We start from the raw sequence: 18853 nt of genomic DNA, 5'->3' as shown, positions 1-18853 counted from the left end.
AGCATTTTGCTACTCTCGCAATAACATCTGCAAACCATGTGTATGTGACCAATAACATTGTATTTGATTTTGATTTGATAGTTGCAGCTGGCTAGCCTATCACAAAGCTATGCTAGCTAGCTGTTGTCAGCTTGGCAAAACACAAGGTCAGCACAAGGTTAAGCCAACATAGTACCGAATTAGCTGACAATCTTGCGATGGCATGTCTGTCAGGAGGGGGAGTCCTCAACTTCAAAACTTTGTTCTCTCCATACCACAGCTAGCTTAAATTAACTTGCTGTGCTCACTACTGGGACTGTTTGTTGTGATTGAATGGCAAAGATACAGCCAAGAAACACCCACTTCAAACCACAACCTCAAGACAACTTGCCTTTAGTCGTGTCCGCTAGCATTTCTTTTTTTTTAAATTTTACCTTTATTTAACCAGGCAAGTCAGTTAAGAACACATTCTTATTTTCAATGACGGCCTGGGAACAGTGGGTTAACTGCCTGTTCAGGGGCAGAACGACAGATTTTGTACCTTGTCAGTTCGGGGGTTTGAACTCTCAACCTTCCGGTTACTAGTCCAATGCTCTAACCACTAGACTACACTGCCGCCCCGCTCTTAATGAGTATTCATGAAAAACAAGGCCAAATCAGGAAGTGCAAGTCGCCCTGTAAATTCCGGCCTAACTCTTACGTTTTAGTGGACAAGACGGAGAGGTGTTCTTGTTGTTTGTGTTCTTTTTGTTTGTGTTCTTGTTGTTTGTCGCTGTCCTTACCCACAGTGACAGCAGCTATGACAGGCGACACGAACACGGACATCATGACGCCGCTGGCCACCGTTAGGTAATGTTTACTACCTGAGATATTGTTCTTCTTACAGCGTCCGTGGACCTGGGGGGGGGGGGGGGAGAAGAAGAACTCATGATGTCAAAATGGCCGACATGATCATATATGGCATCATTAGTATTTTTATTTTTTTTACAATTTCAATTCAGAATAAAATGGTTGAATTGTTGTATTTGTGTCACCGATAGCTTTATTAAAATATCACTTGAGAACAGAAAACGAGCAGACATGAGACTTTACCGTGAGCGGATATTATTTTTCTCTATATAAGACAAGGTCCTATATTTCAGCACATGTAGCTGGGTTAGGGGCTAGGGTTAAGGGTCAATAATGTCCTCCTAGATGGGTTAAGGTTAGGGGTCAACGTGTCCTCGTACCTTGCGGCCCATGTAGATGGGAATGCCCACTATGATGACGGGGATGGCGATGCCAGCGATGAGAGAGATGATTACTGGGGCGCCGAGCAGCATGCCCACCTGCCACAGCACCTTCCGGGTCTGAGACCACGGCTTCTTCCCCCAGAATGTACAACCTGAGGGACTGCAGGAAGAGGACGAGAGACAGGAAGAGGAGCTTAGAGGACGGACTAGAATGTACAACCTGAGGGACTGCAGGAAGAGGAGCTTAGAGGACGGACTAGAATGTACAACCTGCAATGCATTCGTTAGAGTATGTTCCATATACAGCTCCTTCAGAAAGTATTCACGCCCTTCAACTGTTTCCACATGTTGTTGTTGTTACAGCCTGAATTTAAAATGGATTACATTGAGTTGTTGTGTCACCGGCCTACACACAACAGCCCATAATGTCAAAGTGGAATTATGGTTTTCCAAAATTTGACAAATTAGTCTTTAAAATCCCATAAGCTTTGTCAGTCTGACCTAAATGGACATGATAGTACCTTCGAGTAGAGCCTGTTAGGTCTGTCTCTTTGGTTACATTGCTCTTTATGTATCTGTGTCCCCTGTCTGCCTGTGTCCCATGTGATAGAATAGGGTCCATAGTCAAAGGGAATCTATATACAACAGCTGGTTACCGTTAGTAACAGTGTCTATAGCTACCTGAGGTAGTGGTAACCGTTAGTAACAGTGTCTATAGCTACCTGAGGTAGTGGTAACCGTTAGTAACAGTGTCTTTAGCTACCTGAGGTAGTGGTAACTGCTAGTAACAGTGTCTATAGCTACCTGAGGTAGTGGTAACCGTTAGTAACAGTGTCTATAGCTACCTGAGGTAGTGATAACTAGGGCTGTTGCGGTGACCGTATTACCGCCACACCAGCAGTCATGACTCATGACTAGGGCTGTGGAGGTCACGAAATGTTGTCAGCCTGTGATTGTCAAGCAAATAACTGTCCGTCTCACGGCAATTGACCGTTAATTAACATAAACAAATTTAGTAACTCCTGGCTTCCACACACAGTCTACACGCTATTTAAAAAAAATCTTCACAATAAATCCATTATTTATTTTAGACAGGTCTAAAGAAGCTGTGATAGGAAGAAAATGTTGTCTATTTCAGAAGAACAGAATAACATCCTCTGAGTTGTCCTTCTGTTCGGCCCTGATCTGGCTATGCCAAATGGCTGTGGGCTACAATAGTTCATTTAGCAGACAAGATTTGCTTTTAATTCCGTGGCATTATTTTATATTATTTTATAGTATGACGAAAACAATTGATCAAAGTTTTTAAAAAATGTAAATATTTTCTCCAAACGATTTGAGGGAGGGCTCACGTGGTTATTCTGTGTTGATCGGTAAATAAAGAAATACAGTTGAAGTGGGATGTTTAAATGCAGCTGGTGGCCACACATACACTTACTTTGGAGTCATTAACACTCGTTTTTCAACCCCTTCACAAATTTCTTGTTAACAAACTACAGTTTTGGCAAGTCGGTTAGGACATCTACGTTGTGCATGACACAGGTAATTTTTCCTACAATTGTTTACAGACAGATTATTTCACTTATAATTCACTGTATCACAATTCCAGTGGGTCAGGAGTTTACATACACTAAGTTGACTGTGCCTTCAGACAGCTTACAAAAGTCCAGAAAATTATGTCATGGCTTTAGAAGCTTCTGATAGGCTAATTGACATCATTTGAGTCAATTGGAGGTGTACCTGTAGATGTATTTCAAGGCCTACCTTCAAACTCAGTGCCTCTTTGCTTGACATCATGGGAAAATCAAAAGAAATCAGCCAAGACCTCAGAAAAATTATTGTTGACCTCCACAAGTCTGTTTCATCCTTGGGAGCAATTGTCAAACGCCTGAAGGTACCACGTTCATCTGTACAAACAATAGTACGCAAGTATAAACACCATGGGACCAGGCAGCCGTCATATCGCTCAGGAAGGAGACACGTTCTGTCTCCTAGAGATGAACGTACTTTGGTGCGAAAAGTGCAAATCAATCCCAGAACAACAACAAAGGACCTTGTGAAGATGCTGGAGGAAACAGGTACAAAAGTATCTATATCCACAGTAAAACGAGTCCTATATCGACATAACCTGAAAGGCTGCTCAGCAAGGAAGAAGCCACTGCTCCAAAACCAGACTACAGTTTGCAACTGCACATGGGGACAAAGATCATACTTTTTGTAGAAATGTCCTCTGGTCTGATGAAACAAAAATATGACTATTTAGCCATAATGGCCATCGTTATGTTTGGAGGAAAAAGGGTAGGCTTGCAAGCCAAAGAACACCATCCCAACCGTGAAGCACGGGGGTGGCAACATGTTGTGGGGGTGCTTTGCTGCAGGAGGGACTGGTGCACTTCACAAAACAGATGGCATCATGAGGAAGGAAAATTATGTTGATATATTGAAGCAACATCTCAAGACATCAGTCAAGAAGTTAAAGCTTGGTCGCAAATGAGTCTTCCAAATGGACAGTGACCCCAGGCATACTTCCAAAGTTGTGGCAAAATGGCATAAGTACAACAAAGTCAAGGTATTGGAGTGGCCATCACAAAGCCCTGACCTCAATCCCATAGAAAAGTTGTGGACAGAACTGAAAAAGCGTGTGTGAGCAAGGAGGCCTACAAACCTGACTCAGTTACACCAGCTCTGTCAGAAGGAAAGGGCCAAAATTCACTCAACTTATTGTGGGAAGCTTGTGGAAGGCTACCTGAAACATTTGACCCAAGTTAAACAATTTAAAGGCAATGCTACCAAATACTAATTGAGTGTATGTAAACTTCTGACCCACTGGGAATGTGATGAAAAACATAAAAGCTGAAATAAATCATTCTCTCTACTATAATTCTGACATTTCACATTCTCAAAATAAAGTGGTGATCCTAACTGACCTAAAACAGGGACTTTTTACTAGGATTAAATGTCAGGAATTGTGAAAAACTGAGTTTAAATGTATATGGCGAAGGTTTTTGCAAACTTCCGACTTCAACTGTAGGTACTCCTCCTATATGCTTAATTTAGTGTTATCAATGTAACTTTAGTTGTTCTACAAACGCTGGTCTATATGTTTTGATTTTTAATACATTGTAAGGCTGCAGGATGCGACTCTAATAATGATATTTTTTTTAAGTCTCTTGAAAAGGCTCTGCCTTGTTGTTGTTTTTTCGCAGGCTGTACTGTATTACAAACATAGTCTGGGACAGTTGTGGGATGCGATAGATCCCAAATTAATACAACCACTGGCATCAAATCAGAACGTTTAGCTTATAATGTTGATAAACTGTCAGGCTATTTCTTCACATTGTAAGAGGTGGCAATGCGCACGTGGCAGTAGGCTATAAGCACGAATGTTCCATTAGCGGAAAACATCATTGAGACCATCAGTCTTTTGCATGACAATAACCGGCTGACAAAATGAATGACTGCCACAGCCCTAGTGGTAACCGTTAGTAACAGTGACTGAGCCCCATGAGGTAGTGGTAACCGTTAGTAACAGTGGCTATAGCTACCTGAGGTAGTGCACGTCGGTGATCTCTTGCATACACAGCCCTAGTGGTAACCGTTAGTAACAGTGGCTATAGCTACCTGAGGTAGTGGTAACCGTTAGTAACAGTGACTGAGCTCCATGAGGTAGTGGTCACCGTTAGTAACAGTGACTGAGCCCCATGAGGTAGTGGTCACCGTTAGTAACAGTGACTGAGCTCCATGAGGTAGTGGTCACCGTTAGTAACAGTGACTGAGCTCCATGAGGTAGTGGTAACCGTTAGTAACAGTGACTGAGCTCCATGAGGTAGTGGTCACCGTTAGTAACAGTGGCTATAGCTACCTGAGGTAGTGCACGTCGGTGATCTCTTGCATACACAGCCCTAGTGGTAACCGTTAGTAACAGTGGCTATAGCTACCTGAGGTAGTGGTAACCGTTAGTAACAGTGACTGAGCTCCATGAGGTAGTGGTCACCGTTAGTAACAGTGACTGAGTCCCATGAGGTAGTGGTCACCGTTAGTAACAGTGACTGAGCTCCATGAGGTAGTGGTCACCGTTAGTAACAGTGACTGAGCTCCATGAGGTAGTGGTAACCGTTAGTAACAGTGACTGAGCTCCATGAGGTAGTGGTCACCGTTAGTAACAGTGGCTATAGCTACCTGAGGTAGTGCACGTCGGTGATCTCTTGCATACACAGCCCCAGTGGTAACAGTTAGTAATAGTGACTGAGCTCCATGAGGTAGTGGTAACCGTTAGTAACAGTGACTGAGCCCCATGAGGTAGTGGTCACCGTTAGTAACAGTGACTGAGCTCCATGAGGTAGTGGTCACCGTTAGTAACAGTGACTGAGCTCCATGAGGTAGTGGTAACCGTTAGTAACAGTGACTGAGCTCCATGAGGTAGTGGTCACCGTTAGTAACAGTGGCTATAGCTACCTGAGGTAGTGCACGTCGGTGATCTCTTGCATACACGGCCCTAGTGGTAACAGTTAGTAACAGTGACTGAGCTCCATGAGGTAGTGATCACCGTTAGTAACAGTGGCTATAGCTACCTGAGGTAGTGCACGTCGGTGATCTCTTGCATACACAGTGCTAGTGGTAACAGTTAGTAACAGTGGCTATAGCTACCTGAGGTAGTGGTCACCGTTAGTAACAGTGGCTATAGCTACCTGAGGTAGTGGTCACCGTTAGTAACAGTGGCTATAGCTCCATGAGGTAGTGGTCACCGTTAGTAACAGTGGCTATAGCTACCTGAGGTAGTGCACGTCGGTGATCTCTTGCATACACAGCCCCAGTGGTAACAGTTAGTAATAGTGACTGAGCTCCATGAGGTAGTGGTCACCGTTAGTAACAGTGGCTATAGCTACCTGAGGTAGTGGTCACCGTTAGTAACAGTGACTATAGCTACCTGAGGTAGTGCACGTCGGTGATCTCTTGCATACACAGCCCTAGTGGTAACAGTTAGTAACAGTGACTGAGCTCCATGAGGTAGTGGTCACCGTTAGTAACAGTGGCTATAGCTACCTGAGGTAGTGCACGTCGGTGATCTCTTGCATACACAGCCCTAGTGGTAACAGTTAGTAACAGTGACTGAGCTCCATGAGGTAGTGATCACCGTTAGTAACAGTGGCTATAGCTACCTGAGGTAGTGCACGTCGGTGATCTCTTGCATACACAGCGCTAGTGGTAACAGTTAGTAACAGTGGCTATAGCTACCTGAGGTAGTGGTCACCGTTAGTAACAGTGGCTATAGCTACCTGAGGTAGTGGTCACCGTTAGTAACAGTGGCTATAGCTCCATGAGGTAGTGGTCACCGTTAGTAACAGTGGCTATAGCTACCTGAGGTAGTGCACGTCGGTGATCTCTTGCATACACAGCCAGCAGAACTGACAGGCGCACACAGTACAGTTCATACGGTTACAGCTGCCGTCGTTGGTCTTCATGATGTAGGCCCCGCAACGAGGACACGCCTTGATCTCCTCCGACTCTGGAAGGAGACACACAGGTGTGAGACAGAGAGACATGGAAGGACTACTATGGCAGTACGTAAAGAAGAAGACCATGTATGTACTACGACTAGCTACATACAGGATGACTGACGACCATGTGTGTGTAAGGTCCTATGACTGACTACATACTGTATGTCTGAACAGTAGGAACAGTCTGAACAGTCTGAGCAGCAGGAACAGTCTGAGCAGCAGGAACAGTCTGAACAGCAGGAACAGTCTGAACAGTCTGAGCAGCAGGAACAGTCTGAACAGCAGAAACAGTCTGAACAGCAGGAACAGTCTGGCAGTAGGAACAGTCTGAACAGCAGGAACAGTCTGAACAGTAGGAACAGTCTGAGCAGCAGGAACAGTCTGAACAGTAGGGACAGTCATCTGAACAGTGGGGACAGTCATCTGAACAGTAGGGACAGTCATCTGAACAGTAGGGACAGTCATCTGAACAGTAGGGACAGTCATCTGAACAGTAGGGACAGTCATCTAAACAGTAGGGACAGTCATCTGAACAGTAGGGACAGTCATCTGAACAGTAGGGACAGTCATCTGAACAGTAGGGACAGTCATCTGAACAGTAGGGACAGTCATCTAAACAGTAGGAACAGTCATCTGAACAGTAGGGACAGTCATCTGAACAGTAGGGACAGTCATCTGAACAGTAGGGACAGTCATCTGAACAGTAGGGACAGTCATCTGAACAGTAGGGACAGTCATCTAAACAGTAGGAACAGTCATCTGAACAGTAGGGACAGTCATCTGAACAGTAGGGACAGTCATCTGAACAGTAGGGACAGTCATCTGAACAGTAGGGACAGTCATCTGAACAGTAGGGACAGTCATCTGAACAGTAGGGACAGTCATCTGAACAGTAGGGACAGTCATCTGAACAGTAGGGACAGTCATCTGAACAGTAGGGACAGTCATCTGAACAGTAGGGACAGTCATCTGAACAGTAGGGACAGTCATCTGAACAGTAGGGACAGTCATCTGAACAGTAGGGACAGTCATCTGAACAGTAGGGACAGTCATCTGAACAGTAGGGACAGTCATCTGAACAGTAGGGACAGTCATCTGAACAGTAGGGACAGTCATCTGAACAGTAGGGACAGTCATCTAAACAGTAGGAACAGTCATCTGAACAGTAGGGACAGTCATCTGAACAGTAGGGACAGTCATCTGAACAGTAGGGACAGTCATCTGAACAGTAGGGACAGTCATCTAAACAGTAGGGACAGTCATCTGAACAGTAGGGACAGTCATCTGAACAGTAGGGACAGTCATCTGAACAGTAGGGACAGTCATCTGAACAGTAGGGACAGTCATCTGAACAGTAGGGACAGTCATCTAAACAGTAGGAACAGTCATCTGAACAGTAGGGACAGTCATCTGAACAGTAGGGACAGTCATCTGAACAGTAGGGACAGTCATCTGAACAGTAGGGACAGTCATCTAAACAGTAGGGACAGTCATCTGAACAGTAGGGACAGTCATCTGAACAGTAGGGACAGTCATCTGAACAGTAGGGACAGTCATCTGAACAGTAGGGACAGTCATCTGAACAGTAGGGACAGTCATCTGAACAGTAGGGACAGTCATCTGAACAGTAGGGACAGTCATCTGAACAGTAGGGACAGTCATCTGAACAGTAGGGACAGTCATCTGAACAGTAGGGACAGTCATCTGAACAGTGGGGACAGTCATCTGAACAGTAGGGACAGTCATCTGAACAGTAGGGACAGTCATCTGAACAGTAGGGACAGTCATCTGAACAGTAGGGACAGTCATCTAAACAGTAGGGACAGTCATCTGAACAGTAGGGACAGTCATCTGAACAGTAGGGACAGTCATCTGAACAGTAGGGACAGTCATCTGAACAGTAGGGACAGTCATCTGAACAGTAGGGACAGTCATCTGAACAGTAGGGACAGTCATCTGAACAGTAGGGACAGTCATCTGAACAGTAGGGACAGTCATCTAAACAGTAGGGACAGTCATCTGAACAGTAGGGACAGTCATCTGAACAGTAGGGACAGTCATCTGAACAGTAGGGACAGTCATCTGAACAGTAGGGACAGTCATCTAAACAGTAGGGACAGTCATCTGAACAGTAGGGACAGTCATCTGAACAGTAGGGACAGTCATCTGAACAGTAGGGACAGTCATCTAAACAGTAGGGACAGTCATCTAAACAGTAGGGACAGTCATCTAAACAGTAGGGACAGTCATCTAAACAGTAGGGACAGTCATCTGAACAGTAGGGACAGTCATCTGAACAGTAGGGACAGTCATCTGAACAGTAGGGACAGTCTGAACAGTAGGGACAGTCATCTGAACAGTAGGGACAGTCATCTGAACAGTAGGGACAGTCATCTGAACAGTAGGGACAGTCATCTGAACAGTAGGGACAGTCATCTGAACAGTAGGGACAGTCATCTGAACAGTAGGGACAGTCATCTGAACAGTAGGGACAGTCATCTAAACAGTAGGGACAGTCATCTAAACAGTAGGGACAGTCATCTGAACAGTCTGAACAGTCTGAACAGCAGGAACAGCAGGAACAGCAGGAACAGTCTGAACAGCAGGAACAGTCTGAACAGCAGGAACAGTCTGAACAGCAGGAACAGTCTGAACAGCAGGAACAGTCTGAACAGCAGGAACAGTCTGAACAGCAGGAACAGTCTGAACAGTAGGAACAGTCTGAACAGCAGGAACAGTCTGAACAGCAGGAACAGTCTGAACAGCAGGAACAGTCTGAACAGCAGGAACAGCAGGAACAGTCTGAACAGCAGGAACAGTCTGAACAGCAGGAACAGTCTGAACAGTAGGAACAGTCTGAACAGCAGGAACAGTCTGAACAGCAGGAACAGTCTGAACAGCAGGAACAGTCTGAACAGCAGGAACAGTCTGAACAGTAGGAACAGCAGGAACAGCAGGAACAGTCTGAACAGTAGGAACAGTCTGAACAGCAGGAACAGTCTGAACAGCAGGAACAGTCTGAACAGTCTGAACAGCAGGAACAGTCTGAACAGCAGGAACAGTCTGAACAGTAGGAACAGTCTGAACAGCAGGAACAGTAGGAACAGCAGGAACAGCAGGAACAGTCTGAACAGCAGGAACAGTCTGAACAGTAGGAACAGTAGGAACAGCAGGAACAGCAGGAACAGTCTGAACAGTAGGAACAGTCTGAACAGCAGGAACAGTCTGAACAGCAGGAACAGTCTGAACAGTCTGAACAGCAGGAACAGTCTGAACAGCAGGAACAGTCTGAACAGTAGGAACAGTCTGAACAGTCTGAACAGCAGGAACAGTCTGAACAGTAGGAACAGTCTGAACAGCAGGAACAGTCTGAACAGTAGGAACAGTCTGAACAGTCTGAACAGCAGGAACAGTCTGAACAGTAGGAACAGTAGGAACAGCAGGAACAGTCTGAACAGCAGGAACAGTCTGAACAGCAGGAACAGTCTGAACAGTAGGAACAGTCTGAACAGCAGGAACAGTCTGAACAGCAGGAACAGTCTGAACAGTAGGAACAGTCTGAACAGCAGGAACAGTCTGAACAGCAGGAACAGTCTGAACAGCAGGAACAGTCTGAACAGTCTGAACAGCAGGAACAGTCTGAACAGCAGGAACAGTCTGAACAGCAGGAACAGTCTGAACAGCAGGAACAGTCTGAACAGCAGGAACAGTCTGAACAGTCTGAACAATCTGAACAGTAGGAACAGCAGGAACAGTCTGAACAGCAGAAACAGTCTGAACAGCAGAAACAGTCTGAACAGTCTGAACAGCAGGAACAGTCTGAACAGCAGGAACAGTCTGAACAGTCTGAACAGTCTGAACAGTCTGAACAGTCTGAACAGCAGGAACAGTCTGAACAGCAGGAACAGTCTGAACAGCAGGAACAGTCTGAACAGCAGGAACAGTCTGAACAGCAGGAACAGTCTGAACAGCAGGAACAGTCTGAACAGCAGGAACAGTCTGAACAGCAGGAACAGTCTGAACAGCAGGAACAGTCTGAACAGTCGGAAACGGTTGGAAACAGTCTAAACAGTAACAGCAGTAGGAGCAGTCTGAACAGTCTGAACAGTCTGAACAGTAGGAACAGTCTAAGCAGAACAAACAATCTGAACAGTAACAACGGTCTGAACAGCAGGAACAGTAGGAAGTGTCTGAACATAATGGGTGTATCCCTGTCAGACTACCTTCTCCGTACAATGTGCTGTATCATGACTAGTACGTGAGCAGTATGTACTACCCTCTATGTACAAAAGTATGTGGACGCACTTCAAATTAGTGGATTTGGCAATTTCAGACAAACCCATTGCTGACAGGTGTATAAAACACAGCCATGCAATCTCCATAGACAAACATTGGCAGTAGAATGGCCTAACTGAAGAGCTCAGTGACTTTCAATGTGGCACTGCCATAGGATGCCATCTTTCCGCCAAGTCAGTTCGGCAAATTGCTGTCCTGCTAGAGCTGCCCCGGGCAACTAAGTGCTGTTATTGTGAAGTGGAAACGTCTAGGAGCAACAACGGCTCAGCAGTGAAGTGGTAAGCCACACAAGCTCACAGGACGGGACCAGTGAGTGCTGAAGGGAGCAGCGCGTAAAAATCGTCTGTCCTCGGTTGCAACACTCACTACCGAGTTCCAAACTGCCTCTGGAAGCAACCTTAGTACTTCGTCAGGAACTCCATGAAATGGGTTTCCTTGGCCGAGCAGCCGCAAACAAGCCTAAGATCACCATGCGCAATGCCAAGCGTCGGCAGGAGTGGTGTATTGGACTCTGGAGCAGTGAAAATGCATTCTCTGGAGTTTTGAATCACTCTTCCCCATTTGGCAGTCCGACGGACAAATCTGGGTTTGGCGGATGCCAGGAGAACGCTACCTGCCCCAATGCTGGACTAGACAATCTGGACCCTCTCTTTCTAAAATAATAGCAGAAATTGTTGCAACCCCTATTACGAGCCTATTCAACCTCTCTTTTTTTATCATCTGAAATCCCCAAAGATTGGAAAGCTGCCGCGGTCATCCCCCTCTTCAAAGGGGGAGACACTCTAGACCAAAACTATTATAGACCTATATCCATCCTGCCCTGCCTTTCTAAAATCTTCGAAAGTCAAGTTAAAAAACAGATCATCGACCATTTTGAATCCCACTGTACCTTCGCCACTATGCAATCTGGTTTCCGAGCTGGTCATGGGTGCACCTCAGCCACGCTCAAGGTCCTAAACGATATCATAACCGCCATCGATAAGAGGTATTTGTAGTTGTCCGCGTATTCTAAGCCGTCTTCATCGACCTGGCCAAGGCTTTCGACTCTGTCAATCACCGCATTCTTATCAGCAGGCTAGCTGAAGCCTTGGCTTCTCGAATGACTGCCTCGCCTGGTGCACCAACTACTTCTCAGATAGAGTTCAGTGTGTCAAATTGGAGGGCCTGTTGTCCGGACCTCTGGCAGTCTCTATGGGGGTGCCACAGGGTTCAATTCTCGGGCCGACTCCTTTCTCTGTGCATATCAATGATGTCGCTCTTGCTGCTGGTGATTCTCTGATCCACCTCTACGCAGTCAACACCATTTTGTATACATCTGGACCTTCTTTGGACACTGTGCTAACAAAACTCCAAACGAGCTTCAACGCCATACAACACTCCTTCTGTGGCCTCCAACTGCTTTTGAATGCTAGTAAAATAAGTGCATGCTCTTCAACCAATTGCTGCCCGCACCCTCCCGCCCGACTAGCATCACTACTCTGGACGGTTATGACTTAGAATACGTGGACAACTACAAATACCTAGGTGTCTGGTTAGACTGTAAACTCTCCTTCCAGACTCACAGTAAGCATCTCCAATCCAAAATTAAATCTAGAATCGGCTTCCTATTTCTCAAGAAAGCCTCTTTCACTCATGCCGCCAAACATACCCTCGTAAAACTGACCATCCTACCGATCCTTGACTTTAGCGATGTCATCTACAAAATAGCCCTCAACCCTCTACTCAGCAAATTGGAAGCAGTCTATCACAGCGCCATCCGTTTATCACCAAAGCCCCATATACTAAAGACCACTGCGACCTGTATGCTCTCGTTGGCCCTCACTACATATCCGTCGCCAAACCAACTGGCTCCAGGTCATCTATAAGTAAAGCCCTGCCTTAACCCAGCTCAGTGGTCACCATAACAACACCCACCCGTAGCACACGCTCCAGCAGGTATATTGCACTGGTCATCGCCAAAGCCAACACTTCCTTTGGCCACCTTTCCTTCCAGGTCTCCGCCGCCAATGACTGGAACAAATTGCAAAAATCTCTGATGCTGGAGACTCATATCGCCCTCTAATTTTAAGCATCAGCTGTCAGAGCAGCTTACCGATCACTGTATCTGTACGTAGCCCATTTGTAAATAGCCCACCCAACTACCTCATCCCCATATTATTACTTACCCTCTTGCTCTTTTGCACCCCAGTATCTCTACTTGCACATCATCATCTGCACATCTATCACTCCAGTATTAATGCTAAATTGTAATAATTTCGCCTCTTGGGCCTATTTATTGCCTACCTCCCTACATTTGCACACACTGTACATAGATTTTTCTATTTTTCTTTTGTGTTATTGACTGTACGTTTGTTTATGTGTAACTCTGTGTTGTTGTTTTTTGTCGCACTGCTTAGCTTTATCTTGACCAGGTCGCAGTTGTAAATGAGAACTTGTTCTCAACTGGCCTACCTGGTTAAATAAAGGTGAAATACCTTAAAAAAAATATATATATATTTTAAATGCATAGTGTCACTGTAAAGTTTGGTGGATGAGGCTAGTCCCCTTAGTTCCATTGAAGGGAAATCTTAACACGACAGCATACAATTACATTGTAGACGATTCTGTGCTTCCAACTTTGTGGCAACAGTTTGGGGAAGGCCCTTTCCTGTTTCAGCATGACAATGCTCCCGTGCACAAAGCGAGGTCCATACAGAAATGGTTTGTCGAGATCAGTGTGGAAGAACTTGACTGGCCTGCACAGAGTCCTAACCTCAACCCCATCGAACACCTTTGGAAAGAATTGGAACGCTGACTGCGAGCCAGGCTTAATCGCCCAAAATCACCTGATCTCACTAATGCTCTTGTGGCTGAACGGAAGCAAATACCCGCAGCTATGTCCTCAAATATCTAGTGGAAAGCCTTCCCAGAATAGTGTAGGCTGTTATAGCAGCTATGTCCTCAAATATCTAGTGGAAAGCCTTCCCAGAATAGTGTAGGCTGTTATAGCAGCTATGTCCTCAAATATCTAGTGGAAAGCCTTCCCAGAATAGTGTAGGCTGTTATAGTATCAAAGGGGGGACCAACTCCACATTAATGCCCATGGAATGAGATATTTGACGAGCAGGTGTCCACATACTTTTGGCCATGTACTGTATGTATAGGACTTTGTACATGTAAATATACAGTATGGCTATCAGTGTCCCTGTGTCTCCCCAACCTCCTCCAGGCTCCTCGTTGAAGACATATAGTGTGGAGGCATCATTTCCCCCGGAAGTGTGGCGTGCTCGCTGGCGTCGGGCCTGGTCACACGTCTGGTCGGGGTGCCACAGCTGCCGACAGTGGTAGCAGAACTCTGTGTCGCAGCCCTCGCGCCCGCAGCTTAGCTTAGGACACTCAGCACAGCCATACGCTATCACTGCAAAGCTGGAGACAGAGAGGAGAACAGAACAGATCATTTAAGACAGTATGTTACCTTGCTGAGGAGACACAGAGAGAATAGAATGTATACCGAATAGACAAGAAAACTTTGTCCATTTTTTACGCGAAACGGTCATTATATTGTACCCAGAGGGTCGCTACAATATTGTCATGCATAGTCTCGAAAACACAAGACGGAAGCATGGACCTGTCAGACAGACACACAGAGAATTCTGTAGAAGTTTAACTCAAAATGTCAGTAAAACTAATTTTGTCACACACAATGAAAACAGACACACACACACACACACACACACACACACACACACACACACACACACACACACACACACACACACACACACACAAAATAACACACACATTGAAATACTGAATAGGCTCTAGTATTAAGCTTCTAAGAAGTCTAAGACCTTGTGGAATGTGTGTCTATTAGGAATATGATTCGCAGCTACGAATTCAAGGCTTATGCAATTGCTGGATACTTGAAAGACTTTCTGCTCACTTCCTGCTCACTTCCTGCTCACTTCCTGGCCCCAGTAATACCTCGTCAAATAAATACTGGAGGCCCATTGTGTCTTGTCTGTAAAGTCAACATCGTCTGATATAGAACGGCCAACTGATGGGGGTTGGGCACAAATAAAATAGGAAATTCATCACGAGGGGCCACGGTGCGTACCCACATCCACACCCCCACATGCAGTCAGAGCCGGCCTTTTGGGGGAACTTAAACTAAAATTTAGTTTCCAATTTCCGCAACCAAAAAAAAAAAAACGAAAGAAAATTGAAGCGCAAGGCTCAACTTCTCTGCTGTTTTTGGTCCCGTATCTACCACGGTGTAACTGCGTGAAGGGACACTCGAGCACATGAGCAGATACTGTGTGGGACTGTGTGAGAAGTCTTTGCATCCTGCTCGTCATAATATGAAAGTCACTTCGCTGAGAACTCCTTCACTCCTGTCTACGTGACTCCCTGGATAGTGCTGACTGACTCAAATATTTTTTATGAACGTAATTATCAGATGGTGTACTTGTTCCAATGGCTCTATCTGCAGCCAGGCAGTCAGCCAGGCAGTCAGCCAGGCAGTCAGCCAGGCAGTCAGCCAGGCAGTCAGGCGCAGGGCACCCCCTGAGCTGGTACTATTGACTCCCTGAAATATGATGCTTCTGACTCTATAAACGAATCTGAATCAGTAGAATGAACTGAATGACTCGGTGGTCTCTACCTGCAGTCAGGTGCAGGACACCAGCGCGTGTCCGGGTCGGCTGCCAGAAACCGTCTCAGCTGGTACTCCTCGAATCTCTCCAGCAGCGTCAAGTCATCCAGGATGGTGCGTACATCTTGCGGCGCAAATGCCTCGGGGCACTGCGGACAGGCGATGCCCACCCTGCTCTCTGAGATTTCAATCTTCAGGTACTGTCTCAGGCAGTCATAGCAGGCCCGGTGGGAACAGGAAGAGAGGCGAGGGAACCGGCCTCGTGGTTGGCTGAGGAGGCATAAAGGACACTCCTCCAAGTGGTGATTGTCCAATAGCTGGTCCTGGCTGGAAGAGGAGAGGGATAGGACACCTGTGGAAGAGCTGTTGGCTCCGCCGCCGCAGCATTCCACCTCCACCGCAGCGCCAGGGTCGTCACCCGTCACCCCTGACGATGCAGCCTCGAAGTCGCCTTGCTCGATCCCGCCCTCTTCGGCTGTGATGTTCTGGTCCTGCCAGATGGACAGACAGAAAGGTTAGAAAAGTAGCATTAGTGTCCAGAGCTGCTTCATCCCCAAAGTACCGTATGTGTTTTCACTTTTCACTTGATAAAACTCACACAAAAAAATATCTGATGTTTTCTGTACAAACAACCACAATCGAGCTGAATGTCTCTCTACATCTTCATGTAGATCATGAGCTTGGAAACAATGTTGTCTAGTTCTCCAGTGGATGAACCCATACCATGAGAGAAATCAGAGAAGAACCCATACCATGAGAGAAGTCAGAGAGGAACCCATACCATGAGAGAAATCAGACAGGAACCCATACCATGAGAGAAATCAGAGAGGAACCCATACCATGAGAGAAGTCAGACAGGAACCCATACCATGAGAGAAATCAGAGAGGAACCCATACCATGAGAGAAATCAGAGAGGAACCCATACCATGAGAGAAATCAGAGGAACCCATACCATGAGAGAAATCAGAGAGGAACCCATACCATGAGAGAAATCAGAGAGGAACCCATACCATGAGAGAAATCAGAGGAACCCATACCATGAGAGAAATCAGAGGAACCCATATCATGAGAGAAATCAGAGAGGAACCCATATCATGAGAGAAATCAGAGAGGAACCCATACCATGAGAGAAATCAGAGAGGAACCCATACCATGAGAGAAGTCAGAGAGGAACCCATACCATGAGAGAAATCAGAGAGGAACCCATACCATGAGAGAAATCAGACAGGAACCCATACCATGAGAGAAATCAGACAGGAACCCATACTATGAGAGAAATCAGAGAGCAACCCATACCATGAGAGAAATCAGAGGAACCCATACCATGAGAGAAATCAGAGAGGAACCCATACCATGAGAGAAATCAGAGGAACCCATACCATGAGAGAAATCAGAGAGGAACCCATACCATGAGAGAAATCAGAGAGGAACCCATACCATGAGAGAAATCAGAGAGGAACCCATACCATGAGAGAAATCAGAGAGGAACCCATACCATGAGAGAAATCAGAGGAACCCATACCATGAGAGAAATCAGAGAGGAACCCATACCATGAGAGAAATCAGAGGAACCCATACCATGAGAGAAATCAGAGAGGAACCCATACCATGAGAGAAATCAGAGAGGAACCCATACCATGAGAGAAATCAGAGGAACCCATACCATGAGAGAAATCAGAGAGGAACCCATACCATGAGAGAAGTCAGAGAGGAACCCTTACCATGAGAGAAGTCAGAGAGGAACCCATACCATGAGAGAAATCAGAGAGGAACCCATACCATGAGAGTGAAAATTAATGTTTTGTTATACCCATGGTATACTGTCTGATATACCACGGATTTCAGCCAATCAGCATTCAAGGCTCGAACCACCCAGTTTATAATTACAAATAGATATATTATTCATGTGAATATATTGATCATAAATATTTTAAACAAATACATGTAAATATATGAATAGCACATGACTGTAAAACACCTACTCATTAAAAGGTTTTTCTTTCCTTTTGACTATTTTCTACATCGTTTCTACTATTTTCTACTATTTTCTACATAGTTTCTACTATTTTCTACATTGTAGAATAATAGTGAAGACATCAAAACTATGAAATATGAAATAACACATTTTATATTTGAGATTCTTCAAACGAGCCACCCTTTGCCTTGATGACAGCTTTGCACACTCTTGGCATTCTCTCAACCAGCTTCATCTGGAATGTTTTTTCCAACCGTATTGAAGGAGTTCCCACATATGCTGAGCACTTGTTGGCTGCTTTTCCTTTCACTCTGCGGTCCAACTCATCCCAAACCATCTCAAAAGCACTCCATCACTCTCCTTCTTGGTCAAATAGCCCTTACACAGCCTGGAAGTGTGTTGGATCATTGTCGTGTTGAAAAACAAATGATACTCCCACTAAGCCCAAACCAGATGGGATGGAGTATCACTGCAGAATGCTGTGGTTTCCATGCTGGTTAAGTGTGCCTTGACTTCTAAATAAATCACAGACAGTGTCACCAGCAAAGCACCCCAACACCATCACACCTCCTCCTCCGTGCTTCACGGTGGGAAATACACATGCGGAGATCATCCGTTCACCTACTCTGTGTCTCACAAAGACACAGCAGTTGGAACCAAAAATAGCACATTTGGACTCCAGACCAAAAGAACAGATTTCCACCGGTCTAATGTCCATTGCTTGTGTTTCTTGGCCCAAGCAAGTCTCTTCTTATTGGTGTCCTTTAGTAGTGGTTTCTATGCAGCAATTTGACCATGTAGGCCTGATTCACGCAGACTCCTCTGAACAGTTGATGTTGAGATGTGTCTGTTACTTGAACTCTGAAGCATTTATTTGGGCTGCAATTTCTGAGGCTGGTAACTCTAATGAACGTATACTCTGAGGCAGAAGAAATTCTGGGTCTTCCTTTCCTGTGGTGGTCCTCATGAGAGCCAGTTTCATCACAGCACTTGATGGTTTTGGCGACTACACTTGAAGAAATGTTTTTGAAATGTTCCGGATTGACTGACCTTCATGTCTTAAAGTAATGATGGCCTGTCATTTCTCTTTTCTTATTTGAGCTGTTCTTTCCATAATATGGACTTGGTCTTTTACGAAATAGGGCTATTTTCTGTATACCACTATTACCTTGTCACAGCACAACTGATTGGCTCAAACACATTAAGAAGGAAAGAAATTCCACAAATTAGTTTTTAACA

General features: G+C 45.5%; 1 protein-coding gene across 2 annotated transcripts in view; it reads right to left on the bottom strand.

The window, feature by feature from the left end:
• Nucleotides 1-18853, bottom strand: part of si:ch211-278j3.3 (E3 ubiquitin-protein ligase RNF19A) — a 63267-nt gene that overhangs the window by 7125 nt on the left and 37289 nt on the right. For both annotated transcript variants that reach the window (XM_064991753.1, XM_064991752.1), the window contains 5 exons: nt 15648-16129; nt 14205-14410; nt 6570-6717; nt 1209-1371; nt 762-876 (listed from right to left, as the gene is read on the bottom strand). In XM_064991753.1, the coding sequence (XP_064847825.1) occupies nt 762-876; nt 1209-1371; nt 6570-6717; nt 14205-14410; nt 15648-16129 (1114 nt within the window). The remainder of the gene's footprint in view (nt 1-761; nt 877-1208; nt 1372-6569; nt 6718-14204; nt 14411-15647; nt 16130-18853) is intronic.

This window comes from Oncorhynchus masou, chromosome 16 (assembly GCF_036934945.1).
Source record: "Oncorhynchus masou masou isolate Uvic2021 chromosome 16, UVic_Omas_1.1, whole genome shotgun sequence".
NCBI classification, from domain to species: Eukaryota; Metazoa; Chordata; class Actinopteri; order Salmoniformes; family Salmonidae; genus Oncorhynchus; species Oncorhynchus masou.
The sequence above is the reverse complement of the archived record's forward strand: the minus strand, read 5'-3'. Positions and strand labels throughout refer to the sequence as shown.